The sequence below is a fragment of the Netta rufina genome (assembly GCF_964035555.1).
Source record: "Netta rufina genome assembly, chromosome: 26".
Lineage (NCBI taxonomy): Eukaryota > Metazoa > Chordata > Aves > Anseriformes > Anatidae > Netta > Netta rufina.
This window is the reverse complement of record NC_140150.1, coordinates 3,528,280-3,556,256: the sequence shown is the minus strand read 5'-3', so window position 1 is coordinate 3,556,256 and position 27,977 is coordinate 3,528,280. Positions and strand designations below refer to the sequence as shown.

Sequence of the window (27,977 nt, the reverse complement as noted above, 5' to 3'; positions counted from 1 at the left end):
CCCATAGCCCCGCCCCCTCCCTTTTAGCCCCGCCCCCTCCCGCAGCGCCGCGTCCCTCGCGCGCCCCCCAGCGGCCTCCTCCCCTCCTTCCCCCCCCCTCCCCTTTTGGTCCTCCCAGCGGGCGACGCTCTAGGCGGCGGCCGCCCAACTCGCTGCTCCCGGAGGACCCCGGCCCGGGCCTGGCGGTGGGGGGGGAGCGGAGGCGGCGGCGGGGCCCGGCCCGGTCCCGGTCCGCAGCCAAGGCCCGGGGGGCCGGGCAGGGGCCGGGCCGGGCCGGGGGGAGGCGGCAGGAGGCAGCGGGGAGCGGCGCCGAGCTCCGGGCACGGGCCTCGGCTCCCGGACGGCGGAACCGGGCAGCGCCTCAGGTAGAGAGCGGCTCCGCGGGGCGCTGGGGGAGCCCCCCAAGGGGGTCTTGGGCCCACCCTGGGGGTCCCGAGACCACTCTGGGGGCCTGAATCCCCCCCCCCGGGGGACCTGAGCCCATCCTGGGGGTCTTCAGCCCATCCCGGGGTCCTGAATCCTTCCCCCCGGGGGTCTTGAGCCCCCCTCGGGGGTCTTTCCCACCCCCCCAAGGGTCCTGAGCCCCCCCCCTGGGGTCCTGAATCCCCCCCCCGAGGGACCTGAGCTCATCCCGGGGGTCCTGAATCCCCCCCTGGGGGTCTTTCCCACCCTCCTAGGGGTCCTGAGACCATTCTGGGGGTCCTGAGCTCCCCCCCGGGGGTCTTGCCCCCTCCCCCGGGGGTCTTGAGCCCATCCCGGGGTCCTACGCCCATCCCGGGGGTCTTGAGCCCCCCCCCGGGGATCCTGAATCCCCCCCGGGGGTCCTGAGCCACCCCCAGAGTCTTGAGCCCATCCCTGGGGTCCTGAATCCCTCCCTGGGGGTCTTTCCCACCCCCTCCTAGGGGTCCTGAGCCCCCTCCCCCCGGGATCCTGCGCTCCCCCCCAGGGGTCTTGGCCCCCCACAAGCATTCCTGAGCCCCCCCCCCTCCAGCCCTCCACCCCCTCCCCTCCATGCTGCCCCTGGACTGCCCCTTGTCCCCTTCCCCAACTCCCCAGTTTCCCCCTTGCCCCCCCAGTTGGGGGCTTCATGGGCTGGGGGCAGGCGCGTTGTCCCCAGGCTGGGGTCTGCCCGAGGGCTGGGGAGGGTTTGGGTTTGGGGTCGGCGGCTGGGACCTCCTTGGAGGTCTGACAATTAATTTTTGTTCGTTATCAGGCCCCCAGCCAGGAGCCCCTGTAGGGGAGAGAGAGCCGAGTGTTGGGGGGAACTGGAGGGGAATGGAGAAGAAAGAGGCAAAAATAACTTGTTTTCTACAGGATTTTATTTTTTTTACTGATGATATGGGAGGAGGAGAGCAGAGGCTGTAGAGGACGAGGCCCCCGCTGACCAGGTTAGACAGAGCAGAGAGGAACCTGCTGCTAAATTATTGCTCAAATCCGGTGCTAAATTATTGCTCCAACCCTGGGGTCAGTCCCCGCTGGGTGCAGGGCTCGAGGTGCTGCTGCTCCTGGGGTGCCCGCAGGCAGCGAGGGGCAGGAGGCAGCCGCTGGGTTGGTGCCCGAGCTCCTCCAGCACACCCAAACCGTGGCCCTGCTGCCCCTCTGGAGGGTTTTGCGGGGTCTGGGTGCAGCGGGGAACTCCCGAGGTGTCGGGGCTGAGGCAAAGTGACCTGGAGCTGCCTGGGAAGGTCGACCAGGTTGTGTTTTGGTGTCAAGATTACACCAAAATTCCCGTTTTTTTTCCTCGCTGCTAGGCGTGCCATTCCTGCGTGCTTCACGCTTGCACTTACTGTTAGCAGGTAGCAGAGTTTTGGGGCATTTGTTGCTTTTTTGTAGTCTGAAACAGAGCAGCTGCTGTGTTTACTTGTGTTTAAGGCCAATTGTTCTCAGACCCTTGAGGGCTTTCCATCGGATGAAGACGCCTTCATGCTCCTAAGCAGCAGATGTGTCAATCCCTCTTGTCCTCACCTCTCCTGCTTAGGGTCCCAAAGCCAAGAAGGAAAATGTCTCGTTTTTAGGTTTTCTAGCTGGTATTTCTTCAGAAGTTCTGCGTTGAAAGCACTGGCTGCTCTCTGCCCGTTGGGATGTCTTCAAGCCCAGTGTCTGTGCTGAGTTCTTGATAAGTTTGTTAGAAAATTGGCACAGCTAGCAGAGCAGGATGATTTACACTCACCGTGCAAAGTGTGTTTGAACATCTGATGCCTGCTCTAAGCCTGCTGAGCGTTTTAGGAGCAGCGAGTGCTGAATTATTCCCCGTATTCATTCAAGTGCAGGTAGCTATTAAAAAACCAACACGTGCCTTCCTTTCCTTGGGATATTTGAGGATAAATTCAGTGACGCTTTCCTCCGTGCTTATTGTCCCCTGGTTTACTGATCTCCTTCACTTTAATTTCCTTTCCAGGGGGAAGATGGGGCAGTTTCCCTCGTGCTCTAGGTGACTGACACCTGCTTGCCATGAAGTCCCGAAGGAGATAGAGGGACAGCAGTGGGAATTTCTTCTCACCCTCCAAAAGCACCCAAACAGTTGCCTAATGGTAAGCAAGCTGCTGTTATTATTATTAGGCTTTTATTAGGCTTGTGTTACGTGGTGTCTAGTAATCGAGGAACACAAAGCTCTCAAAGCACCAACGTTTGAGATCCAGACACACCGAGCTGTGTGAAGAGGGGGGGAGGAAGGCACAGGCTGTGAATGCTGCTTGTTGGGAGGGGGGTGGGAGGAGTTGGCTTGGAAATGTGATTGTCTTCTGGTTTGTGGCCTTTCCCCAGGGATTACCTCTCCTGCTGACGTCATGGGGAGCTGCTGCAGTTGTCTGTGCAGAGACAGCATCCCAGACAACCACCCCAGCAAATTTAAGGTAGGTTTTGGACCCCAGCCCCATTGCAGAATCTGGCAGGGCTGGCTGCTAGCAAAGCCCAGCGTGGGTCGGACTCCAGGCATGAAAGTAAAGAAAAACTCTGCTCCTGCAGATAAGTCTTTCAGCTGATAAGATTTGCAAACACGCTGCTGATTTATTTTATTATTATTAAGCATCCTCTGCTGCAAATCTGTTTGTGTTTGCAGCAGAAATTTCCCCTGCCCTGAGACTCAGCCTGAGCAAGGAAATGGAGAGCTGGAGAGAAACCTTTTATTGCTCAGGGCTGTGTTCCAGTGGCTTTGTTGAGGCACATCAGCTGAACTGCCAAGCGCACAGTCTCCAGGGCTGCCGCCTTGGCGCCTGGTGCCAGCGATGAATTCATGCTCTCGGCCGAGATAAAGTCATCTGGGGAACTGGAGGGGAATCCATGGGAATCAGAGGATCTCTGTGGGTGGCCGTTTGCTTTTTAATGCGTGTCAACTCCCTGAGCTTCCAGCTGAGCAGTGCCTGGCCTCCGCAGGTAACGAACGTGGACGATGAAGGCAACGAGCTGGGGTCTGGGATCATGGAGCTGACGCAGACGGAGCTCATCTTGCACACTCACAAGCGGGACGCGGTCCGGTGGCCCTACCTCTGCCTGCGCCGCTACGGCTACGACTCCAACCTCTTCTCCTTCGAGAGCGGCCGCCGCTGCCAGACGGGGCAGGGTGAGTGCTCGTCTCCTGGGGGAAGGAGCTCCAAGGTTTCTGCTCCCTGGCAGCTGGGGCTGAGCCGATGCTCCCAAATTCCCCCAGCTAACAAATCCACAGGTCCTTCTGCAGCCTCTGTTCCCCCAGAACACCACTGGGCATGCACATGCAGTCGATCCTCCCAATTAAAACACTTAATGAGAGCTCTGGACCTGGTCATAAATCTCATGGACTCATTTTGCTGGTGTGCTTGCACTTGAGGTAATTAGTGAAACAGGACTGAGCTCAAGCCTCCCTTGGATGGAGCACATTTAATGTCAGGGAGAGTATTAGGTACCCAGTCAGCTCCAAAGGATGCACAGCCATGGTAAGAGGGGCTGCTGGATGTGTTTCAGTGCTGGGAAGTGCTTTCTGCAAGACTAAAGCTTTGCCAGGCATCTTTTAGCTCTGGGACATCAGCTGCACCTTTTTCCAGCCCCCTCTTAGTACCCGATTATTTCACGGGGCTCTCAAGTGCCCCTCAGTAGCAGCAGTTGTTTCAACGCCGTTTGCTTTTCACCACAATCTCTCTGCTTTGGCGAGTGCTGCTCCTCCTGACTGCTTTGTATTTTGTGTCTGGCAGCGCTCCGCAATGTAGAGGGGAAGGGACTGGTGCGTTTTGCTGATTTTATGCACGGGGATGCTGTGCATAGGAGAGGGAAGTGAGTCACCCAGGACTGTGTGCCAAGTCATCAGCACCGGGCGCAGGCTCCAGTTTTCCTCTGGTGCCTCCGAGTTCCCCCACCGGTCTGTCTCTTGCTTTTAAAGAGCTGAGCGTTTTCCTGGCGTATGCATCCCAGGAGAAGGGGGGGGGGGAAAAAAAGTTTGTTTCCTCATTCTATTAACGTGTTGGTAAACTCCTTATCCAAAAGGACTCTGCGCGACTGTTTGGTGTCTGTGGAGCACTGCACAAATCTGTAGTGCCGTATGCTCCTTTTTCAGATTTATGGAAGTGGAGCTTTCCTCTCCTGGCATCGCGTGCCAGCGATGGGAACTGCTTGTCTGCGGTCGTCTGTTTTGCCTTTTCCAGCATCAGGGATTAGAATTCTGCTGTCGGTGCTTTTGGGTTTTATTTAGACCCGGGGAGCGGTGATAAAGCTGTTTGCTCTTCGTATCCTAGGACGTTTTTAGCAGACACACACTTACTCATCGGTCTTAATGCAGCCAAAAGTGAGAGGGATGGCACTGTGCTGTGATGAGTTCTCCTTTCCTTGTAGGATTTCTTCTGCTGCATTAATTTCATTTGGAGGATTGCTTCCTGGTGCCGCTCCTCGTCTTATATAAGGCAGAAATAGCTGTTTGGTTTTTTTTTTGTTTTTTTTTTTTTTTTTGGCCAGAATGTTTTAAACATTATTCTTTGGAGTAGCAGCAGCTGTTGCCATGCCGTCCTCGTTGCTATGGCTTTTGTGCGTGCGTGCGCGTGCCAGCCTGGGATTGGCTTGCTCTGCACACACCAGCTCTGGTTTGGGCTGCTCGTTTGGGGAGACACTTCTGAATTTGATGCATTTCTGAAATGTGATGTGCTCGGACCTCCCTCCCGTACACACCCCACAGGGCCCAGCTCAGCCTCGACCAGTTGCTGGACAGACAGCGAGAATTGGCCAGGGTGCCAAGCGAGTTAAAATAGAAGATGAGAGCTGAAACAAGACTGCTAGCTGTCCCTTTTCACACCTCTGCTCATCTAGGGTTGGGTGCCGTAAGATAATTGAGGCACTCGCTGTTTTTCTTGTAAGAACGCACCATTTGGTGCGATGATGCTTTAATCCACCGAGTTACTGGTAGGTCTCCCGTGAATATGAGTTGCAGGGGTTGATTCTGTCAAACCCAGCAAAAGAAACCCAAATTTCCCCTTCGTTTAGAGCGCAGAATTATGTCTTCTCTGATTAAAGCAGGATTGCTTTCTTCTTTTTCTGACCCTCCTCCTCGCTACTCCGCAGGGATTTTTGCCTTCAAGTGTTCCAGAGCGGAGGAGATCTTTAACCTGCTCCAGGACCTGATGCAGTGCAACAGCATCAACGTCGTGGAGGAGCCCGTTGTCATCACCAGGAACACTCACCCCACCGAGCGGGACCTCTCCCGGACCCCCCAGGCACCCAGCAGTAAGGCTCCTTCGGGCTGCGGGGAGAAGCAGGCGCAGAGACATGGGTGATGCCTGCGATGGCTCGTGCCAAAGTGCCCCTGGCAGGGCACGGATCTCTCTCGAGCGCTGCCTCGCTGCTGGCCTGTGTCTTTATGCTCGTGTGCGCCCCGTGTAGTGGGTTTATTTTAAGGCCCCACTTGTCTGCGATGTGGTGTTTTGTTCCCAGGGAAATGGCAACCAAAAAAAAACCCTTGGGTAGTCAGCCAGGTTGTCACCCTTTGGTTGGTTTTCGTCTTCCCCAGACCAGCTGATTCTGATTTAGAGAGTGCAGTGCAGAGGCCAGCTCGCTGTGAGAACACAGTCAACTCTTTTTGTTTGATACAAAAAAAAAAGAAAAAAGCTCTGACTTGTCTTTGTTCTTCCCCAGGTCTGGGTTACACCGTCCCAGGATTTCCCAACGGATTTCACAGCTTCTCTGGAGAACCCCTGTCCTACTCAGCAGCCCGCCACCCCTCCGTGAGCAGCCTGAGGCATTCCTCTGTCGGTGAAGACTCCACTCATGCCCTCATTGGGCCTGACGAGCAGGTAAACACGGATGCCCTCAATTCTGCTGTTTGTGAACAATGAGCTCGATTTGCTTCCAGTCCTGTGCAATTCTTGGTTTCTTTTACTTCTGCTCAAGGTCCTTACTCAAGGGCCCTCAGGGGTCCTTGTCTCTTTGCCATCCTTTTTCTCTTTTGCTTCATTGTGGTCTCAGAGACTTCTGCTCTGATGCTTCACCAAAACAGGCACTCCGCTGAGGTGGGCTGACGGGCTTCCTCGTTCCCTATCTGTTCATTACTTGACAATTATTTAACAGCAGCACTTAGCTTGTGAGTCTCGTATTTCCTTATCCACCAGCTATCACTGCAACCCCTAAACCAATCTGTAAATGTGTGCCCGAGTTCAGGTTTGTTTAATTTTTGACGCTCAGCTCTTTATTCTCAGCTTTAGAAATTATGATTTTTCCCTCCGTAATTCATCTTGTCTCAGCCACTCTCAGAGAAGCCTGTGTAGGGCTGAGTGCTGCCATATATCCCGTGTAAGGAGCTGAAGGAAACGTTTTTCAGGTGGCTTTGCTTCTTGTTCTGTACCATGTGCATCCAGTGTGAAACAGATGATGTGTCGGAGCTGCAGTCGGACTCCTTTTTTTTTTTCTCTCCCTCGGTGCACAAATCCAGAAATGACTTTTGTTTTTCTTCCCCAAATCTTTCCAATATCTGATTTTTTTTTTTCATCTCCTTCATCACCACTTTTTCCTGTCTCTTTCTCAGCTCCTGGCAGCTGCTTCGCCCTCGCCTCTTCTCTTCTCCTTTCACTGTCCCTCTGCTTCTCTCCTTGCAGTCCCACACCTACGTGAACACGGCCAATGGTGATCAGGAGCCGAGGGGCCGACACTGTATGCACTCCTTGCCTGAAGCCCACCCTCCTTTCCCTCATAGGAACCGCAGCTGCTCCCTCGAAGACCGCAACCCCCAGGTCTTTCTGCAGCCGGGGGAGGTGAAATTCGTCTTGGGCCCCGCGCCCAACTACAGGCGCATCTCTCGGCACCCCCAGGAGTGCAGGACCCACTTCTGCGCCCCCAACAACAACAACAACGAGTGCGAGGGTGAGTGTCCCTCACCCCAGTGCGTCTACGAAAACGTCAACGGCTTGCTGCCCCCCGCCACCTCGTCCCTCTGCCGGGCCGGGCGCTTGAAAGTCCCCCGGGAGGACGCGGGCTCGGCCGGCTGCTCGCAGCGCAGAGCTGCCTTGCTGCACTACGAGAACTTGCCCTCGCTGCCTCCGGTGTGGGAGTGCCAGCCTCTCCGACGGGGCGAGGAGGACGCCGGGGACGTGCTGACGCCTTCCCCTAACGGCTACCCCGAGGCTGGCGAGGAGGATCCCCTGCAGAACTACATGAACTCGGAGAGCGCCGCGCTGCACGGGGGCGGCAGCCTGAGGCGAGGCGGCTTCTTACCCAAACCCCGTCGGGGCTGCGTGCCCAACGTCTTCAGCTTCGATTTCCCCCGGCCCCGGCTGGAGCAGCCGCGGCAGCTCAACTACATCCAGGTGGAGCTGGAGGCTGAGCCTCGAAAAGGCCACGCGAAGCCCCCAGCCCCCTGTGCCGCGCCTCCCGCTGCCCACGAAGCCCGCCGGACGGACTCCTACGCCATCATTGACCTCAAAAAGACAGCAGCCATGTCCAATTTGCAAAGGGCCCTGCCGAGGGACGACGGGACTTCACGGAAAACCCGACATAACAGCACTGACCTGCCTCTGTGAGGGGGGCTGCCGAGCGCTGTCTTGTGGCTTTGGTCCCTGCCCTTCAGTGTGGCTTCCATTCGCCATCGCCCTCTGCTTCCCCGTTACCCCGTTTCCTGGTGTCATGGGATGGGTCCTACAGCTGATGTCAAGGCTAGTCTGTCCGTCCGTCTTCCCCTCCCCGTCTCTCCCGTGTAGTTTGTTTTCTAAAGCCTTACGGGATGTGGGAAGCTGCTGTTGGAGGTGAACGGAGGGGCAGGAGGTGGCAGCAGGAGGTGCTGTGCGGGCACCACCTCGGGCAGGGCTAACTCTGACCTCCCGGCAGCTCCGGGGGCAGTGCAGGTGGTCCCAAAAACGAGGTGCTGGGGGATCTCCACAGCAAATCAAGCTCATCTGCCGTGGATTTCACACCTTGCAGCTCCGGGGGCAGCAAGCTCTGCGGTCAGGCCACTCCAGAGTTGGTTCTTGCCTTGTGCTTTCCCTGGTCCCCGACACCATGGGAGCTCATGCTGCAGTCTTTCCCCCCTCAGCTTGCTCCTTCCTCCCTCTGCACTGTTTCCTTGAAGCTCGCAGAAGCTTCTCGTCCTTCTGGCCCTTTCCCAGATTCGATTTAAATTGGGCGACTCTAGAAATTAGTAGAGGAGGAGACACAGCCATGGACACAGACACTGTGATCACACAAACCTCATTTCCTGAAGACACCCTGCTTAAAAAGAGGAGGGGAAGACTGCAAGGATGAGAGATTGCAGGTTTGCGATAGAAGCCTTCAACTGTACCGTACACTGTTTTGATTTTTAAGGGTTCTTTTTTGGTGGCTGTTCAGAAGTGCTGTTGACTTGCCGATTAATTTATTCGTTTATTTATTTATTTATTTATTAAATGCTCTTTTGCCTTCCCAGTGGTAAATTGCCAAAAACCGGTGCCAATACAAACCGTACTTGCTCCACGCGCTGTGCCTGGGGTCTCTGATGAGAGCTGGTGGCTTTGCTGAGCTGTGGCCGGGGAAAAGAGCAGCCAGGAATCGTTGTTTTTTTTTTTTTTTTTTAATTTTATATTTTTTAACCGGGATTTGCTGCCGCAGGGCGGGTGGGTGGGAGGGAAGCGGTGGGGGAGACGTGGGAGCGCGAGGAGAGCTGCGAGGCAGCCGAGCTTGGAGTCGTATCAAAGACGTTTCCACCACCCACGTGCCTGGCTGGGCCCATGAGAAATATTTGATCTGCGTTTCCAGCGAGCGTGCCGCGCGTTTCCTACAACTGCAGCCTTGGGAAGGGCTGAGTTTCAGCTCTCGGGTAAACTCGTGGCCTTTGATGTTGGGTTTTTCTGTTGACGCCGGGGCTGAGCTTGAGCTGAGCTGTCAGGCCGCCCTTTGAGGTCCCGTGTAGGGTCTGTGCTCCGCTCTGGGTGGGGACGTGCCACCGCCCCTCTGCGTGGCGACCTGCTGCAGCTCAGTCCCTCCCCGGGTCACTTTGTCATTGCGAGCTGCTTCTAAGCACCTGGGGTTGCTTTGCAGGCACACGTTTCTGCTCTCTGTGTTCATCTTCCTCCTTGGGATGCGAGCTGAGGGGTGGAGCGCTCATTTTCTGAGCCTCGCCGTGTCCTTGTTCCTAAAGCTTTCTGATTTGAAGTCAGAGAAAGGGGCCAGGACCTGGTCAGCCAGCCATATAACCTGCAAGGTCCACAGGCTCCATTTCCATACTTCTGAAGCTCAGCCTGGTTTTTGTGCTGCGATGTCACGCCGAAACGGGACCCTTTTGGGAGCAGGGGCACGTGCCGTGCAGCTCAGAAAGGCATCAAAGTCCGGGCACAGCACGGATTCCTCGACTTGTTCATTGCACTAGAAATTCAAAGTGCACCACAGGCTTCAATTCAGTGATTTTTCCTTTATTTTTGGGAAGTTCTCATGCTTGTTGTATGCTCTTTTCTCCACCCCAACCCTTGAGTGATTTATAACCGAAAGGAAACCCAAGTCATCTATTTTTATATGTGTGCCAAGTGACTTTATGTGGAGGGAAAAGGACAAGTAATGTATTCCCCTAAACCTATCAAACTTCCATTTGAGGAAGTGAGAGAAGAAATTGTTTCACTCGATGTATTAAAGTTAACTGCGTTAAGCCTTAACCAAACTACTTAAATAATTCTAATTATTTTTCTAATTTCTACATGAGAAGTGTCTAACCTGTCGGCGTCGTCCTCAGGACAGCTCCAGCGGCTCTGACCCCGCAGCGCGGTGCTCTGGGAGCCTCCACATGAACCTGCCTTCACAACAGCATCACTGCCCGGCTGGGAAATACAAAACACTCCCCGATTTCACCCAGAAAGGTTAAAAAGGATGAAATATCTCACATTTATGTGGAGCACGGTGGCAGGGCCAGGTCTGCAGGCTGGGTGTGCGCTGTTGGGTGAGGGCTCGCGTGTGGCTCAGCCTTGGGGCACCTGCTGGTGGCACCTCCTGCTCCCTGTGGTGTCCCCTGACCTGGCTGCGTGTCCCCAAGGGATGGGACATGCCCGGAGGTGTCGGGACGAGCACGGCTGCGTTGCTGGGGGCTCCTCGCCGCGGTCCCCCGAGGGGCCGGGCTGCTGTTTACATGGCTCAAATTAGCTTCAGATTGGGGAAAGCTGCCCTTGCTGTTTGGGTTGCTGCCATTCACGTCCTCCTGATGAACTGTGCTGTCTGCCTTGTGCCTCCTGCCCTCCTCCAGCAATCCCCAAGCTCCCCTACCTCATGAGGACATCAGAAGCAGCGAGGAGAGCCTTGGGCAGCAGCTGAGTGCGTGCGCAGCACCCACCGGTCCCCGCCAGCCTCCCGCACCCCTTTTACAGCTGCACCTAAGGAGGAAGGAAAAAAGAGATGCATTTTCTCATCGTTAAGGAAGAACTGATGCTGGCTGCTCTCAGAGAATCGTAATCCAGTGGGCACCTCGCTTCTCCATCCTCTGCTTCACGCTGTGCTATCGCCACCTCCCCGGAAAGCCTCGGGGATGAAAAGCTGCTCGCAGCCCGTCGTTCGCAGGGGGGTTGTTTAATGTTTAAGCAACTCGGTAGGAAACTTCATGTGGGCAAGCAGGAAACTGGTCGTTTATGGCTTTCAGGGTGTGCATCAGGTCCGCGTGCAAGTCATTTTTCTCATTTTTCTTCGCTTTTGTGGAAAACTTCACCAGAGCAATACCTGCGTAAAGTGACCCAGACCCTTTCATAACTTCTTAAACCTCAATTTTGCAGGTGGTGTGGAGCTGTGAGAACAGACCAGAGCTGTTTGAACACTGAGGCAGAAGTTCTAGGGGCACTGGGAGCAGAAATGTCACTAGTTTGGGTTTCTCCCTGGTGTTTCCACCTGTGTGGAGCTTTCCAGTGTCGCAGCTTCCTCTAGTGGTCAGACCTGAAACGGTTGCAGAGTTAAAATCGGTACGAGGTCGGAAGGCCGGGGCGTTTGGTGGTTTTTTTTCCATTCCTTCAGTTTGATTTGAGCATTGGGCAGTAGGGATCCCTCCTGAGAGCCCTTTGGAGTCATTCCTCCTTACGGTTTTCTTTTGGTTGAAAATTCTGAATTGTGCTGTCTCCTTGTGGCACTTTGCAAGGATGGATCTTGCAGGTCTTGCTTTGAGCCTTACGTGCGAGTTCGCTGGGCTTTCCCAAGGAGTGCACGGACACGTTTGTGCTCACCTGGATGGGAAACAAACCAGGGATTGCCAACGACTCCTTCTGTCCCACCAGCCATGGTTCTCCCCCTGCAGGGAAGATGTTCTCCGCAGAGCAGAACTCCTCACCCTTTGCGGTTGCGTCCCCAGATCTGGATTTAAGATTGCATGATCCAGCTGCGCTCTGTGCCTCCAGCTGGTGCTGCCCAGTTGTCTGAAAGGAAAGGAACAAGCTGTGTACATCTGAAGACATCTGAAGCCTTCTCCAGCACCGGGCCCTGAAGCTGAGCAAATCCCTGAGATCCTTTAATTCCCAGCTTGGCTCTGCAAGGCAGGTGGATCCCTCGCCTGGTGCCCCTCGTGCCCGGCTGTTCCATCCGTGGATGGGGACCTGGAAAAAGGGCGATGTGCAGGCAGCTCCTGGGTTTGCTGAGACTTTCTTTGGTTCCTCAGAGGAGGTTTAGGCAACCAAACGAAGCTGGCAGGGGGAACGGTGATGACCTGACGGCTTGAATCTGGCTGCTGGATCCTGGGCTTTGCTGCTCGGTGGCTCCTGCTGGAGGCTGCGGTGCTGCTTTGCTGTCCTCTGCGTGTAGGATCGAGGTTCAGGGGACGGCTGTGGAAGCAGCTGTCTGCTGTGCAGCGATGATTTGACTGACTTAACCTTTTTAAGTGATTCTTGTTTGAGCTCTGAGTTAATCAACCAGAGTTTCTCCCCTGATATTTCTTCCCCGGTGACTGCATAAAGAGATCTTCTACCCTTCCCTTTCCCAGGGACCTGCTGGGAGGTGGATAGCTTCCCATGGCTCCCAGTCGTCGTTTATTGTGGGAGGGTTTTTCGTTTTGTTTTCTAATTTTAACCCGTTTTATGTGCCTGCTTTCCCCTTGAGAAAAGGTGGTCTGATCATTTGTGAGCTGGATCTGCCTTACAGGGAGGGGGGTGGCAAAGGAGAGGCTGGCTTGTGAGGGTTAAGGGATCAATATTTCTGCAGATTTTGATTGTCTCAGTACTAAGTGTCACTTTTCTTACCTAAGCCATGCTGTCCTCCGGGACAAAACCCAAACCCAGCTTCAGCTCCTGCTGTCTTTCTTTCCAGCGAGCGATTACCGACCAAATACCTCCGATCCCCAGGACCCTGTCTCGCACCAGCAGGGCTCCCACCTCGGGTTCTGCCCCGCGTTTCCTATCCCCGTGCCTCAGTTTCACCGTGGCAAAACGGGGAAGGCGGCGGCGACCTCCTTGGTGTGCTGATGCCTGTGAGATCTGAGGGAGAGCGTTGCGGCAGGGCTTGGTACTACGGCTCTATGTTCTCTTAGCCATTTTCTCCCCAAATCCTTCCTCTGTCCCTCCACGTTACGCTGCTCAGCCCTCGTGGGTCGTATTTTGACTGTGAAATAACATTAACGAGCGATTGTTAATGAGCGTTGTTGCCTCATCGTGGTCCAAATTCAGCTTCCAGGGGGCTGCAGCCAGTCTTTCTGGGAAGTTTCTCTTTCCCCCAAACGTGGCTCCTGGTGAAATGCTGCGCGCAGGTAGCAAAACAGGTTCAGATTCCTGTTACCAAACAGGACCAAAGGTTGAATACATTAGGGGAAATCCCGAGAGCTTTGAAGTTGCCAATTACGAGCCGGGGTGTAGAAAAAAAGTTAATTCTTCAGAAGGGGCCTGATTTGTTTTCTCTTCCCTAAGTGAATGTGATTTTTCAAGTCGAAAGACCCAGATGCATCCGTGTTATCTCGAGCTCTTCTCCCACGTGGTTCTCCGTGTTGTTCCTTGTTACTGCTGTCTCTGATACCGAACATTTTGGATGCGGCAGAAAAACGAAGGTGCTCCGGGGCTCCGGCCACCGGGGCCTGGGTGGATCTTAGCGGAGGGGTTGATCCCGCTGTGTAATTGCTTCTTCGGGTTATTCCTATGGGTATCCATTCGGTCCCTCTTTATATTTCATCCGGGTGTAACCGTAAAGGCGAAGAACAGTAGCAGTGCTGTGTGACCCGAGGAGTGCTCATGTCTTACCTTAACGTGCACTACGAATGTATACAGAATAAACAGAATATGACGATTAGCCGCTGGTCGCGTCCTTTTTATTTAACATTGACTGCTTGGAGGTGGGACGGGATGGATGAAGTCAACCTTCTCCTGCCCGTGGCCTCTCCAAGCCCACCTCGTGTCCTGCAATTCGCCCTTTTCACCCTGGCCCCTGTGGCCCCGCAGCGTGGCTGTGGCATGCCCGATGTCTTCAGGACCAGCTGTCCTGGTGCAGCTCAATCCAGGCTTCTGGCAGCGTTTGCTTTCCAGGTCTCCCTCCCGTGATGGAATTACCTCAGCGCTGCTTTTACCTTAAGCATCTCTTCTGCTGTCTCCCGATTTTTTTGGCTTTGAACACCTCACCAGCTGCAGAGCAGAGCAGGCTGAAACTCTGCATGACCCGTGCGTAACCTGGGACGCGCCACCAGAAGCAGCCATCAGGATCACACAAAAAGGCAATCCCCCCACCCCCAAACACAATTTTATGAACTCCAATTTTAAAAGGCTGGGAGTTTTCCATCCAAATTCTGCTTTTTGAGCCTTCAGGGCGCTCGCTTTTGAGTTTTGCAGATAAACGTAGGTGTTCAACCTATTTTTTTTTTTTTGAGCTTGATCTTTGAGAAGAAAGGAACAAAGCAGCTATTTCGACCTAAAAGCAGCTGTACTGAACTCAGTCACGGTTCTAGGAGGGAAATTACCCACCTCTGAGCGATTCCTGTCGGTGGTAACCCACCCCCAGCCGACCTCTTTACTAAAAACACATTTTTTAAAGGTGACGGTAAATGATGCATCTCCCATCGTGACCAGGCACAGCTGGGTGCCTTGTCCCTGCTCTTGTGGACTCCAAAGGTGAGATGCAGGTTAAATAAAAGAGCAATTAGCTCCTCGTGGAAGGTTTGGTCACCTCATGTCCCCGGTCAGTTGTGTCCTTTTTGTCCCCCTGTTGTTTTGGCCAGGGTGGGTGAACAGTTGCTGCTGTTTGTGCCAATCCTTGGTGATAAGATAATGTTTGAGTTAAAAGATATTTTGTCCTTCTGATAATAAGCCAGGACACGAAATATTTGGCACGTGATGTGTTCCTAAACTGAACTGCTGAGTGGGAGAGGGCTGATGGTGCAGACAGCTCCCCACGACCCTATTCTTTCTCCTTTTGCCCCAGCACCTCTCCTGCCCCAGGGAGGGGTAAATGTGTGTCCCAGGGAGCAGCAGCTCCTGCTCACTGCTGCTGCTGGTCAAAAACATCCTCTTGGACAGCTTGAAGAAACTAGAAAGGAAGCAATTCAGCGTGGCTTTTAGGAACAGAAAAAAAAAATAGGGCAAAATGCAATAAATTTGGGAAATAAAATGAGAAACTTGTGCGCAGGCAGATACCTTTATCCTAACCTCTGCTGGCTGGTGGCCAGGGGTTCCCTCTGTGGGATAACTCCACAGCTTCGCGTTTGTTTGAGGAGGGGACTGAGCTCGGTGCAGAAATGTTTGGCCGAGGCTCTGAAACCACCGAGTCTTCTGCAGGATCTTTTTTTAGGGCACAGCCATTGCTGGCGGGTCCTCGTGGACCAGGCTTCCATCGAGACAAGCGTCAGGAGGAAAGCATGGGTGTGCCTTGGACTTGGATGTGCTGAACGTGGGCTGAACACAGATCCATGCTCGCTGGAGTCCTGCCCTTAAGATGCCCTATTTCCACCAGGGGTAGTGTGCGGTTTGGAGGGGTGGGATGGATTTGGGGGCTGGTGCGAACGAGGTGCCCTGGGCACGGTGCCTTGCCTTGGGTTCTGCCACTGCTTGGTGCAGGGCGGGTTTGCCTGTTTGGCCAAATTATAGCAAAGAAGAGAGAGTTGTGGGGTAACATGCACAGCTTAATCCCTCGGTGCATGGAAATCCCTCCTGAAAGCTCTTCCCCAGCAGGAGCCCAGTTAAGAACCACTAACAGGGCCTTCTGTGCCATCCTAAGAGCGCAATCCTTCGTGCATGGAGTCTCCTCTGCAAGCCCATGGGTTTCTCTCATCCAGGGTCATTTTGGGACTTTCTAAAGTGCTAGAGGTAAGAGCAGGAATGGAAACAGGAGATAACACAACTGCTGATAACCCATGTTAGTCTTTCCAGCCTCTTCCTGGAAACCCTTTTTCATTTCTCTTTCAAGGAAGTCTTTGATAGCCCTATCGGATCCAAAGGAGTTGAGTAGCAGCGAGCTTGACTCTTGCAGGTTTGGATTATTCCCAAGAAGTTGTTCTTATCGGCTTTTTTTTTTTTTCTTCACCCTTGTTTTTCAAAAAATAGCTTGCACGTACAATGGCGTTAGCCACTGGTGTTTGACTTTGGAGTTCTCGAGATATTCCTTAGCGCTGTGGGAAAGTCTCGAGCAAATATTTTGGGTGCACTGATAAACCTCAGGCATGCGTGGGACCCTGATGCAGGGAGATAGCGAGCGTTTGGGGGTATATAAGGGTGTGCTGTGGGGCTTCAAAGGTCTCCTCGGAAGCTGCCAGCAAGGGAAGATCACCATGAAGTGGCTGCTCCTTGCCCTGGTGTGCCTGCACCTCTCCGAGGGGCTGCTGAGGTGAGCGCGGAGGAACCTCGGTCGTGGTTCAGCTCGTAACAGGACGGGGGCAAAGTCAGGAAGGGCGGCGGTGGGAAATCTGTTGGGGGTCTTAGGTTTTATCTGGGGCCAGCGCTTAGTATCGCGGAGAACTCCTTAGATAATGGTTATATTGGGTTGGCTTTCACATTAAAAAATAATCAATTGTATTTCACAGTGCAGCTCGCTGTATCTGAAGAAGTCATGGCCAAGGCAGGCCTGTTGTCAAACTCATTTTTTCATTAGTTGAAGGGATCGGGATCCAAAGGCCAGGGCCCTTCCCGTGGCCAGGACTGGGTCACCTCCCTCCAGGGATGTGCTGATCAGAGCAAATATGCCCGCGGGAGATGGGGCAGGCAGGGGACAGAGGCAGAAAAAATGGATAGAGGAATAAAATTGAAGGAGCTGGAGAGGTGGAGGCTTGCTTCACACCACACTGACCTGGCGATTTTGCTCGTTGCGTGCAGGATTCCTCTGAAGAAAGGCAAGTCCATACGGGAAGCCATGAAGGAGAAGGGGGTGCTCCACGAGTACCTGCAGAAGCACCGCTACCACGACCCTGCCTACAAGTTCTTCAACAGCTTCTCCAGCATCTACGAGCCCCTGTCCAACAGCATGGAAGTGAGTATCCGCTCATTGCTTAAAGTAAGGGGGAGGAGAGACGGGAGGACCGAAATGAGAAAAGAGAGAGACGTTTGGGAAGTTCCTCGTAGGACCTTGGAGCCCAGTGTTTGTTTCGGCAGCCGTTCTCGTGGCTGTGTAGGGAAAGAGGAAACGTTTCTGTTAGTGCGGATGGAGCTGCTCAGCTGTGTACTGATTTCTGTTTTGGAAACACACCCAGAGCAGCTCGTGGGGCACTGAGGGAAGGCTCCGTGCGCCCTGAGCAGCTCCCAAACACAGCTGCTGCCTCTGTGCCACCAGGAGCTGTGCTTGGGGGGAGAGCCCGAGCAAAGAGCGATGCTGTGCTCCGGGCTAAATTTGTGTGGCTGTTTTAACCCCCCCTTGCTGGGAGCAAGGCGGTGTCAATGGCCAAGGGAGCAGAGCACTGACCCTGGCAGACCCTCCAGCCCCACGGAGCGGTGCTGGAAACCCCCATCCCGTAACGCCAGCGGGGCTGAGATTTAGCAAGCGCACCTCGTGGTGCTGTTCGTTGGCTGAGGATGGGATGCAAGGAGTGTCCCCTTTCCTCCAGATGTCCTACTATGGGGAGATCAGCATCGGGACCCCCCCGCAGAACTTCCTGGTGCTCTTCGACACCGGCTCCTCCAACCTCTGGGTGCCCTCCACCCTGTGCCAGAGCCAGGCCTGCAGTGAGTAGCTCCTGGGCAAAGGGTTGGTGGCCAAAAAAAAAAAAAAAAAAAAAAAAAAGGCTGAGGGTGGGCGATCCCTTTGGATCCTAGACTTCAGAGGTCCTAGCCAAGTTGGGGCATGCTTCTTTTGGCCACTGTTGTATTTAGGGCTTGCCTTACTGCTTGTTTTATCAAAAGCAGCCCCTGGCTGGAGCCGTCACCCTTCTGCTTTGCTCTCCCAATCCAGCCAACCACAACCTGTTCAACCCCAATGAGTCCTCCACGTTTTCAACCCAGGACGAGTACTTCTCCCTGCAGTACGGGACGGGCAGCCTCACCGGCATCTTCGGCTACGACACGGTCACAGTGAGTGACACCGCGGCGGGGGGGAGCGAGGGGCGCCCCGGTTCCCCGTGCGCCCTTGGGATGGGAGTGTGCACCCGGAAAAAAAGCAGGTTGATTGCTTCTGGGGTTTCCCCTCGGGAGCAAAAAGGGGAAAATCTATGGCTTGGCTCTAACAGTCTCTTATTGTGCGTAACACATGGTATTTGTACTGGTTTTGGCTCGCCGCCCCGCTGCGTAGCCCAGTGTCCTGCTGCCTCCTGGGGTCCCGCTGCCCTGGGCTGTGCTCTCAGGGGAGCTCTGCCCCTTTTCTCTCCTCCCCTAGATCCAAGGCCTCTCCATCACCAACCAGGAGTTCGGTCTGAGTGAGACCGAGCCTGGCACCAACTTTGTGTACGCCCCGTTCGATGGCATCCTGGGGCTGGCCTTCCCTTCCCTTTCTGCCGGCGGTGCCACCACGGTGATGCAGGGCATGCTGCAGCAAAACCTGCTGGATTCCCCCGTCTTCAGCTTCTACCTGAGCGGGTAAGGATGCACCCCTTCCCCTTTTTCCTTCCACTTTGTGCAGCCTTCATGCTCTCCAGGAATATCCCCTTTATTTTTGTCGTTGCAAATCTCGTGAAACCTTCGGGGGGGGCTGGAAATTCGCGCTTTGTTCCTGCTCTCCTCCCTGTTCAACCTTTTCCCCTCCCTGTTCCACTCGCTGGCACGCACCAGGCTAGCAGCAGGCTGCTGCCAGTGGCTACCGATGGCTGCAAACACCCGAGTGTGTCCCTGTGCCTTCCTCCTGCAGGCAGGAGGGCAGCCAAGGCGGAGAGCTCGTCTTCGGAGGCGTCGACCCCAACCTGTACACGGGGCAGATCACCTGGACCCCCGTCACCCAGGCTGGCTACTGGCAGATCGGGATCGAAGAGTAAGATGCTGCTTTCTCCAGCTGCCTCTAGCTTCTCTTAGATCTGCAGCCACAAGGGGAACCTTTCTGCCATCTCTGGTGGCTTCGAAGATTTCAGCTTTTAGGCGTTTTGGGGCTGTGGGGTCTCATCTTCACTTTGCTAATGTGTAACCAGAGAAAACCAGCCTTTAATGGTGCAGGTTGTGGAGGCAGAATTCAATCATTTCTCGTGCTCCTGTCCTCTGCTCATCCTGCAGCAGGTCAGGGCGCATTTCACGAGTGGTTTTTCTTCTCCTTCCGCAGCTTCTCCATCGGTGGGCAGAGCAGCGGGTGGTGTAGCCAGGGCTGCCAGGGAATCGTCGACACGGGAACCTCGCTCCTCACCGTCCCCACTCAGGTCTTCACCCAGCTGATGCAGTACATCGGGGCTCAGGCTGACGGCAACGGCCAGGTGAGAGCAGGCTGGGCAACAGGAGGACTGGATAAAGGGGGGTGCATCTGTCACAAGCAGGCAGTTGGGTTGGAGGCGCATCGGAAATCCCGTTTTACCTCTAATTTCGGCGGAGGGAATGACGGATCTGATAAAATCTGCCTTCCTGGGTTCGGGGGTGGCAGCTCGTGCTGGGAGCCTTTCTGCACGGAGCCCCCCGGCTACAAACCAGCCGTGCTTTTCTCTCTCCCTAGTACGTGGCGAGCTGCAGCAACATCGGGAGCATGCCCACCCTCACCTTTGTCATCAGTGGCACCAGCTTCCCCCTGCCTCCCTCCGCCTACATGCTCCAGGTACGGCGTCTCGCCCCCCATCCTAAACCCCAGTGCTGCTCCCGGTGGGGTCTGAGCCCCAAGGGATGAGGCAGAGCAGGGGGCTGGAGGGGGGCACGGTGGTCACAGCCTTGCTGAGAGACCCCCGTGGGTGGGGAGAGCTCGGAGCCGGCGTTTTCCAGCACGGATCTTTCCTCCCACCAGAGCAACAGCGGCTACTGCACCGTCGGGATCGAGTCCACCTACCTGCCCTCCCAGAACGGGCAGCCGCTGTGGATCCTCGGCGACGTCTTCCTGAGGTCCTACTACTCCATCTACGACATGGGCAACAACCAAGTGGGCTTCGCCACCGCCGTGTGAGCAGCCCCGGGGCCCCCGCTGTCCCTGTCGCTGCTCGCCCTGGCCCCACGTCCCAGCTCCTTGCACCTCCACGTGCTGGAGCATCTCCTTCCCTGCAAAACCTCCTTTACTTAGACGTCTCTGTTGGAAATTGCTTTCTTTCCAAAGGGCACTACAAAGAAATAAAAGTCCGTAAAAGTAAGATAAAGCACGTGTGCTTTCTTTTTTTTTTTTTTTTTTTCTTCATAACGTGTATTTTCCTGTTCTTTGTACAAACAAGCCTGAGAATATTCTCATATTCATATGAGAATATGAATATGAATTCTCATATTCAATGAGAGCAGATGAAAACAGCCAACTTTGCTGCAGGCAGACTGTTCAGAGCAGCAGCAAACTCCACATTAAACCAAGCACAAGGGCACAAGGGCCCTTGTTATTTAGCTAAAAGAATCTTAGAAAGCGGCCAGGCGTTAGGCAAACGAACATCTCAGGCTTGAAATGCTTGGGGTGGCCAGGACACCTACTGATGGCTCCTCTCTTGCTGTTCTTGCACTGTCAGGGCTGTGGATTTCTGCTGTCTGCTGCAAGGAGGGCTCCTGGGGCTGGCACGGCTCGTGGCTGAGCTGGGATGTTACACCAACGCTTTTGGAAAGGAAACCAGAAGTGAGAAGAGGGACATGGTCAGATCCTGCTGAGAGGAGACGCCCCGTGCCCAGCAGTGCAGGTGAGAGCTGCCCCGTGTGAGGATGCACGGCCACCGATGTCAGAGGCTGCAACCCCCTGACTTGCCTAAATCCCTCAGCAAACAAACCCCATCTAACACTTTTGGGCTCAAAAAGTGCCAAAAGTAGAATGTTTGTGCGTGCTGTAGAGGGCACCTTATTCCTTTGTCTGGTGGCAAGCCCGAGTCCCCATGGGGACCTGCAGATAACACTCGGTATATTGACGTTTTGATAACCGATCTTTGCTTTCAGCCAGAATTTGCCTTTTATCCAATCTTAATAAGTTGATCTTTCTATCAATCCTGCTAGCAAACAAGATAATTGCTTTACTACAGTCTCAATATCCAGCAAAGGACACGCGCTTCCCTGTGCTCCCGGGGGAGTGAAATATGTGCACAGCGCCGACACGGGATGAGCGCCGCGGCAGATAACGGAGGGCAGCGAGGAGCCGGGCTGCTCGGCGCAGGGTCCTGGGGGGGCACGGGGTGCTGAGCTGTGGGGTCATCCCCTCCAGGCTGGGTTTGTCTTGGCCAGGCCCTGCTGCGGCTCCTGGAAGTGTCCTGGTGCTGCGGGCGAGTCTGCAGGACGGCACAGGGGCAGGGCGAGGATGTGAGTTGTTTTCAGCTCAACACAAATGGTTTTTTTTAGCAGGGGGGGATGCTGGATGTCACAGAGAGTGGTTATGTAGCTGCGGGATTCCCCAGCTGGTTATCCCCTGGGATGCTTTAATGGGGTAAAGCATCGTGCTCAGCAGCTGCTCGCACGCTTCTGGGCAGAGTCACAAAAAGACGCAGGGTTCAGCTGCCCCCATGGGGACCGACTGCCCTGGGGTGACATCCCGGTGTCACCCGGTCACGTATCGCCACCCGTGCTCCTGTAGGAAGTTCCATAGGTGCGGCTTTATCCAAAACTTCTCAGCTTTCCCGCTGCTAGAAAATATTTAGGTGATGACCCCAAACGCTTTGGTCCACTTGCTCTGGTTGTTGGCCGTTTGGGAGATCCGTGTTTGCGGGTCTCTTTTTTCACAGGGAAAAAAAATAATAACAATAATTAAAAAAAAAAGCAAACCAGCAATTTCCTGACCTTCAGTGCTGGGGTGAGGACCCCACGTGTGAAGCTGCATCTTCATGCCCAGGAGCTCTCCCTCCGCAGGGCTTTAGCCGTCTCTGAAGCAGGCAGCACAGCACCTGCTTTTCAACCCAGGATGAAGCCCATCCATTGTTTCTCACATATATATTTATGTTTTGTTTTTTTTTTTTTTAAGTGATTTTTGTCCTAACCAGTGTGAAAGCAGATGGAAACTGGCTGGACTTGGGCAGCGAAGGACTCTGAAGCTGCTGAAGGAGCGGAGAAGGACGGAGCAGGAGGCAGAAGGGCGCTGAGGCCACCTAGGAGGGGGCAGGAGAAGGAACCTGGTGGGCTCACCGAGCCCCTGGGTGGGCAGCAGAGCAGCACAGACCTGCAACCAGCTCTGGAAAAGCCTCAGCTCCAGCACCCGCTGCTCCTCCACGCCAGAACCTCCTCGTGGCAGAGCTGGGTCTGCCGGGGTGGCTGAAAGGGAGGCAAAAGAGCCCCGAGGTTCCTCCCTGCGCTGCGAGCTGTGAGCGCCTTTGTTTTGGGCAAGGTGGAACAGGTTTGAGAGAAAACGGCTCCAGCGTGCTGACTTTTTGATAACTCCTCTCCCCGCTGCGATAAGAAGTGGCCCCTTAACCGATGGCGATGCTTTGATGTGGCCACTGAAGGCGCGAGTCGCTCTGTTCTCATCTGGGCGCCTCGCTAAGGACACAAAATTCCCCAGCTCCTCGTGGCCCCAAATACAAAGAAACCCTTCAAGCCAGGGTTACGGGTTCTGGTAATGGAAAACAGAGGTCAGCAGATAAGGGGGGGGGGTCACTGCTGGCTGCTATAAAGCCGGGGAGCCCGGGTGGCTCACCCAGCTGCTGCAGCCTGCGGAGGGGATGCGCGGAGCCGGGGGTGCCCGCACCATGAAGTGGCTCGTCCTGGCCGTGCTGTGCCTCCAGCTCTCGGAGGGGGTGGTGAGGTGGGTCTGGGGGAGCGGGGAGAGCTCAGCGAGCAGAGCTTGGCTGGGTTTGTAGCCCCCGTGTGCTGTGCTACCCGAGGATAAGGTGTTTTCGTGTCCATCTGGCCTCGTGCCTCGCCATAAGCCATCGTTCTGCACCAGCACCAGCCCAGGATGTGCCCCTGGCTAGGAGGGGACCCTGGAGAAGCACCCAGCAGCCGAGCAGAGGGCTCACGGCTCCTGGAGGAGGCATCACCTGAAAATGCCCAGCCTCCTGATGTCCTGCTTTTTAATTTATTTTTTTTTAATTTCTCCCTCTGTGCAGGATCAAGCTGAGGAAATACAAGTCCACGCGGGAGGTGATGAGGGAGGCGGGCGTGCTGAAGGACTACCTGAAGAAAATAAAGCATGACACAGCCAGGAAATACCACTTCAGTCGGAACTACATCGTGCACGAGCCGATGGCCAGCCATCTGGATGTGAGTACAGGTTCCCCCTTCGCTTCCAGCTGTTGGAGCAAGCTGTCTGCCCGTGGGCCTCCAGGGGCATGAGATTTCTTTGTCTCGCTCCTTTTTAAGCCTCTATGTGAGATTTTAGACAAGTTTTCTCCCAGCCAAGTCAGCAGCCCGAAAATCTCCGCTTTTCTCTCTGCACCAAAAGAAATATTTCATGTCACTTAATCTGGGAGCAAAAGCAGGGTGGGCGTTCAGTCCCTCCCTCCTACTGTGCTACTGCAAGGCTGAGCCTGGGTTTTCCAGCATCCCTGAAAAGCGATGGGTCCCAACACGGGGCTGGGAGGTGAAAACCTGTCCCGGGGCCGTGGGGACATCGTGCCTCTCATCCGCAGTCCTCCTTCTTCGGGGAGATCAGCCTCGGGACCCCCCCGCAGAGCTTCCTGGTGCTCTTCGACACCGGCTCCTCCAACCTCTGGGTGCCCTCCACCCTGTGCCAGACAGCGGCTTGCAGTGAGTACCAGCAGGGGCGATGCTTGCGTTGCACAAAGCCCCCCCCGCAGAGCACAGCATAGTCCCAGCACACGGGAAAAATCACCACGGCAGCCCCAAAAGCATCCCCGGTGCCTTTCTGGGGCTTTCTGAGGGCACGGAGCCTGTTCCTTTATGTGGCTGGCTAGTGACGGTGTCCAAATCTCTGTGGCTGCTGCGGGTGTCCTCAGGGTGCTGAGATCACAGCGCTGGTGCTTGGCTCTCCGTGGATGGAGGAAGGGGAGAGCGGAGTGGGTGCCCGCTCTCCCGTGGGTCTCATCCACTGGCACTCGCTGGCTGCGGAGCAGCCGTGGGGATTTAAGAGCTCACACTGGGAACCTGACGGGGTCATGGTCATTCCCTCGAGGGGATGCAGACAAAGCAGGGATGCAAAACTCCTGCCTTAGAAACAGCCACAGGGCAGATCCCCAGCCCACCCTGCTCCCTCCCTGGGCATCATCCTGCGGCCCCCTCAGTGTGATATCGGGCGGTGGTGTCCCCAGGAGCTCCCTCACCTCTTTTCTCACGCAGAAAATCATGCCACGTTCAACCCCAGCGCCTCCTCCACCTTCATCAACAACGGCCGGACCTACAGCCTGACCTACGGCAGCGGCTCGCTGACGGTGCAGCTGGGCTACGACACGCTAAAGGTGGGCACAGCCCTGCTCCGGCTGAGTTCCCCGATGGAAAGAGCCTGGGGGGTGGCTTTCGGGCAGGTCTCGTGTCTCTTGTAGACAAGATTCGCACAAACCAGGTCCTGAGATGGGTAGGAGCAGCATAAAGGGGTTATTGAGCCCTTTAGTTACCCAGCTGGGGTTCTATCTTTTTTTTTTAGCATGATTCCTAGTGGTTTTTCCAGGTGCCCGGTGCTATTTTCACCAGCTGGGAGCTTGCCGTGCGCTCCCCGGGTTTGCACTCTTTGGCTTTGCACCACCACGGCTGACGTGGCACCCCATTCCCCTCCAGATCCAGAACATCAAAGTCAAAAACCAGGAGTTCGGGCTGAGCAAGAACGAGCCCTCCGAGCCCTTCTACTATGCCCAGTTTGACGGGATCATGGGCATGGCTTACCCCTCGCTGGCCGTGGGAGGGACGCCCACCGTGCTGCAGGGCATGCTGCAGCAGAACCAGCTCACCCAGCCCATCTTCAGCTTCTACTTCTCCCGGTAAAACCCTCCTGCAGGTCCCACGTGTGTGCGTGTGTCCCTCCGACCGTCCCCACGCTGCTCCCTCAGGAATTTATCCCTCTGATCCGTGCGCGTCACGGCTTTCTGGGTCGCTTTGTGCCGCCCTAACCCCGCTGTTTTCGCAGCCACCCCACCTACAACTACGGGGGGGAGCTCATTCTCGGGGGAGTGGACAAGAGGCTGTACACCGGGGAGATCGTGTGGGCACCCGTGACCCAGGAGCTGTACTGGCAGGTGGCGATTAACGAGTGAGTTGCGTTCGTCCCCGCCGGGCATCACCCGCTTGGGAAACCCAGCCTTGAGTTTTGCATCTCGGAGGCTCCCAGGCTTTCAGACCCAGCCGGGACGGGCTGTGCTGCCCGTGGGTGCTTAAAGCGACTTCTTTCTACCTTCTCTCCCCCCAGGTTTGCCATCGGAGGGTCGCCCACGGGCTGGTGCAACCAGGGCTGCCAGGCCATCGTGGACACGGGGACGTTCCTGCTCACGGTGCCCGAGCAGTACCTGAACAGATTCCTGCAGGCCGTGGGTGCCCAGGAGACCAGCTACGGGGTAAGTGCAGGGCTGGCTTCAGAGGCGGGCACGGAGCAGGCTTGTGAGAGAGCCAGAAACCCTGGGTTTGAACAGATATTGCAAAAAAAAAACCACGGTGTCTGCAGAGCGTGGTGCTGGAGGCAGCCTGGTGCACGGCCAGGGCTCTGCGCACCTCTTGTGGTCGGTGCTGCTCCAGCCCTAAGCTCTCCATCACCCTAAGTGAGCTCCCCATCACCCTGAGCTCCCCATTACCTTCAGCTCCCCGTCACCCTGAGCTCCCTGCCCCCCTCTCTCCTCAGTACGCCGTCGAATGCAGCCAGATCCGCAGCTTGCCCACCATCACCTTCGTCATCAGCGGCAAGGCGTTCCCGCTGCGCCCCTCTGCCTACGTCCTCAACGTACGTATCAGCCAGCAGCCTCACCCTGCTGGGTCCCGAAGGGAAAGGACCTGGTGGGGTTTTTTAGGGGGGACGGCGGCGCTCTCCCTCCCTGTACGAGCACATCCCACCCCGCTGCAGGGTGCTGGTGCTTTCCTAGGCCCTGACTCCCCGTTATTCCCCCTTTGCAGAGCAATGGTTACTGCACCCTTGGGATCGAGGCCACCTACCTGTCCGCCCAGAACGGGCAGCCGCTCTGGATTTTGGGTGACGTCTTCCTCAAGGAGTATTACACCGTCTTCGACATGGCGAACAACCGCGTCGGCTTCGCCCCATCGGCGGAGAGGAGGAGGCAGTGAAATCCAGCGAGCCTTGCTGGAGTGCTGTGGGGTCCCTACGGGTCTTTTTGACCCCTTTCGTGCCCTCTGTCTCTCCAAGGTTTCTGTGTGAGGTTGTTCTCTGTCTCCCGTTGCCAATAAACCACAGCACCTGCAAGTGCCTCTGCGCTGCGTTTGCTGGGCGCCAGCTGAGGGCTCGTGTGTCTCCGACAGCAAGCAAAGCGCCGTGACGTGCTTCTGGGCAGCTTTCTGCAAAGTCAGCACGGGGAAAGCAGCAGGAGAGCTGTCCCTGCTCAAACCCAGCGCTTACAGCGTGCTGCCTGCCCCCGGCAGCTGCTGGGACAGTCTCAGCCTTTATCCGTAGGGAATTCCTGAGCTCCTGCTTGGAGGCAGTGCTGCTGAGCGCCTGGCTGCGAGGGTGCCCAGCCCCTCCGTGAGGTTTTGCAGCTCAGCTGGGGGGTCTCAAACACAGATGGTGTTGGTGTCAAACAGCAAACGCAGCCCCAGGGAGAGGGGTTCCCCGAGGAGTTCCCCAAAGCCAACTCTGCTCCGTACTGGTGCAGCTGTGCATGCGTGTGAGCAACTGGGGACCAAAAAGCCGAGCCCCAGCAGCAGGGCCAGGCGCTCCCCGCCTCCGTGCCTCTTGCTCTGGGCATCGAAAAGCTCCCCAGGGACTTGTGTGGGGAGTGAGCAACCTCCTGTGCCTCTGGATATGGCTTAGAAAACACCCGTGGTGAGGTCAGAGTGGGATACGAGCCCAGTTGAGGTTAGCCATGCGGTCCAAATGACCCTAAATCCTGTTTGATCAGGTAAGGCAACAGCCAGAGCGCTGGGAGGCGTGGGCTTGGGCAAGAGGGAGCCGGTCCTGGCACCTGGGAGCGGGCAGCGTCTTCTGCAGCAAGAGGAGAGCAGCCGGAGGCTCGGGTAACACCGCTTTCCTGGGATCCAGACTTGTTTCTTAGAAGCTCTTTATCACCGGGGCTCGTTATCAGATATATTAATAGCTCTGTCATCTCAGCAGAGAAAGGACACAAACTCCTCCGTGCTTTGTGTCAAAATATTGACACAGGCGGAGCGCAGCGATATGGAGATGAGGCAGGAGCAGATCGCAGGGAAGGGCATTTCTGCGCCGCGCAACAAAGCGTGGAGGTCTCGGGGAGCCGCAGCTGCTCCGGCAGCACAGCCCCGTGTGCTGTCCCTAAAAGGCTTAGGGCTCGTCCCAAAAAGAAGGATAAAAAAAATCTGCACCACTGCCCGTGCAGATGAGGCTGCTGGGGACATGGGGACAGTCATTGTGGGGACCCATCGTCCCTAACGCACCTGAGCATCCTTGGGGTAACGGCTAACGAGCTGCCGGGGAGAATCTTTGGTCTTTTGGGGCTGGTTGAGTGGTTGGAGCTGGGTGGGTAAAATGCCTTCCAGGGCTTCTCTGCTGAGCGATTTCTAGCTCCACTCTTGGTTTCCTCGGGGGGCATTGGCAGGGCTATAGGGCACCGACGGGCAGAAGGGGAAGAAAGGACAAATGCGAGGGAAGGGAGATGTTTTGGGGCCACGTGCTGCTGCCCAGGAGGCTCAGAATGGTGCCGAAACCCACCCCTACTGCTTGGTGCCAGCTGTAGGATGTAAAACGTGCCGTGGGCTTGCACAGGAGAAATATTGCAGGCTGTGGCGCCACTTCACTAAATTTTGGCTGCGTGGAGAGGTTGAAGGAAGGTCGCCAGTGTCGGGAATTTCCATGTGATACGAAGGCGCACATTGCCTTTGTTTCCTGGAAAGACTGAGCTAGTGGAAAGAGAAAATACCTTAGCCTCTGGAAAACAACAGAATCGTGCTTCTTATCAGGTGTCCTGTATTTGATTTCCGTACCAAACTGGCCGGCCTGCTAGCACCCAGGCGCCCGAGGAAGGTGGCAAACCGCGGCGAGAAGTGCGTGGGAAGCGCTGGCACCGGCTGGGCGCAGCGGGGACGTGGTGGAGGCTGCTGTTGGCCCTGCTCTGCCTGCAGCCCATGGAA

At 55.6% G+C, this 27,977-nt stretch overlaps 3 protein-coding genes across 3 annotated transcripts; all 3 read left to right on the top strand.

The window, feature by feature from the left end:
- The first annotated feature begins 250 nt into the window (after positions 1–250).
- Positions 251–7,967, top strand: FRS3 (fibroblast growth factor receptor substrate 3). The gene is made up of 7 exons (XM_084302104.1): positions 251–365; positions 2,399–2,531; positions 2,764–2,852; positions 3,373–3,559; positions 5,518–5,679; positions 6,088–6,245; positions 7,044–7,967. The coding sequence occupies exons 3-7, from the start codon at positions 2,787–2,789 to the stop codon at positions 7,962–7,964; spliced, it is 1,494 nt and encodes a 497-aa protein (XP_084158230.1). The 5' UTR covers positions 251–365; positions 2,399–2,531; positions 2,764–2,786; the 3' UTR covers positions 7,965–7,967.
- Positions 7,968–8,558: 591 nt separating this feature from the next.
- LOC311219109 (gastricsin-like) lies at positions 8,559–19,959 on the top strand. Its single transcript, XM_084302105.1, has 9 exons — positions 8,559–8,692; positions 16,650–16,803; positions 17,375–17,492; positions 17,719–17,837; positions 18,139–18,338; positions 18,607–18,726; positions 19,009–19,156; positions 19,390–19,488; positions 19,672–19,959. The coding sequence occupies exons 1-9, from the start codon at positions 8,679–8,681 to the stop codon at positions 19,825–19,827; spliced, it is 1,128 nt and encodes a 375-aa protein (XP_084158231.1). The 5' UTR covers positions 8,559–8,678; the 3' UTR covers positions 19,828–19,959.
- Positions 19,960–22,513: 2,554 nt separating this feature from the next.
- Positions 22,514–25,985, top strand: LOC311218995 (pepsin B-like; the record flags this gene model as incomplete). Its single annotated transcript, XM_084301941.1, has 9 exons — positions 22,514–22,569; positions 22,874–23,027; positions 23,396–23,513; positions 24,063–24,181; positions 24,498–24,697; positions 24,844–24,966; positions 25,123–25,267; positions 25,549–25,647; positions 25,818–25,985. 9 exons carry the CDS (start codon positions 22,514–22,516, stop codon positions 25,983–25,985), a joined length of 1,182 nt encoding a protein of 393 aa, XP_084158067.1.
- Positions 25,986–27,977: the final 1,992 nt, after the last annotated feature.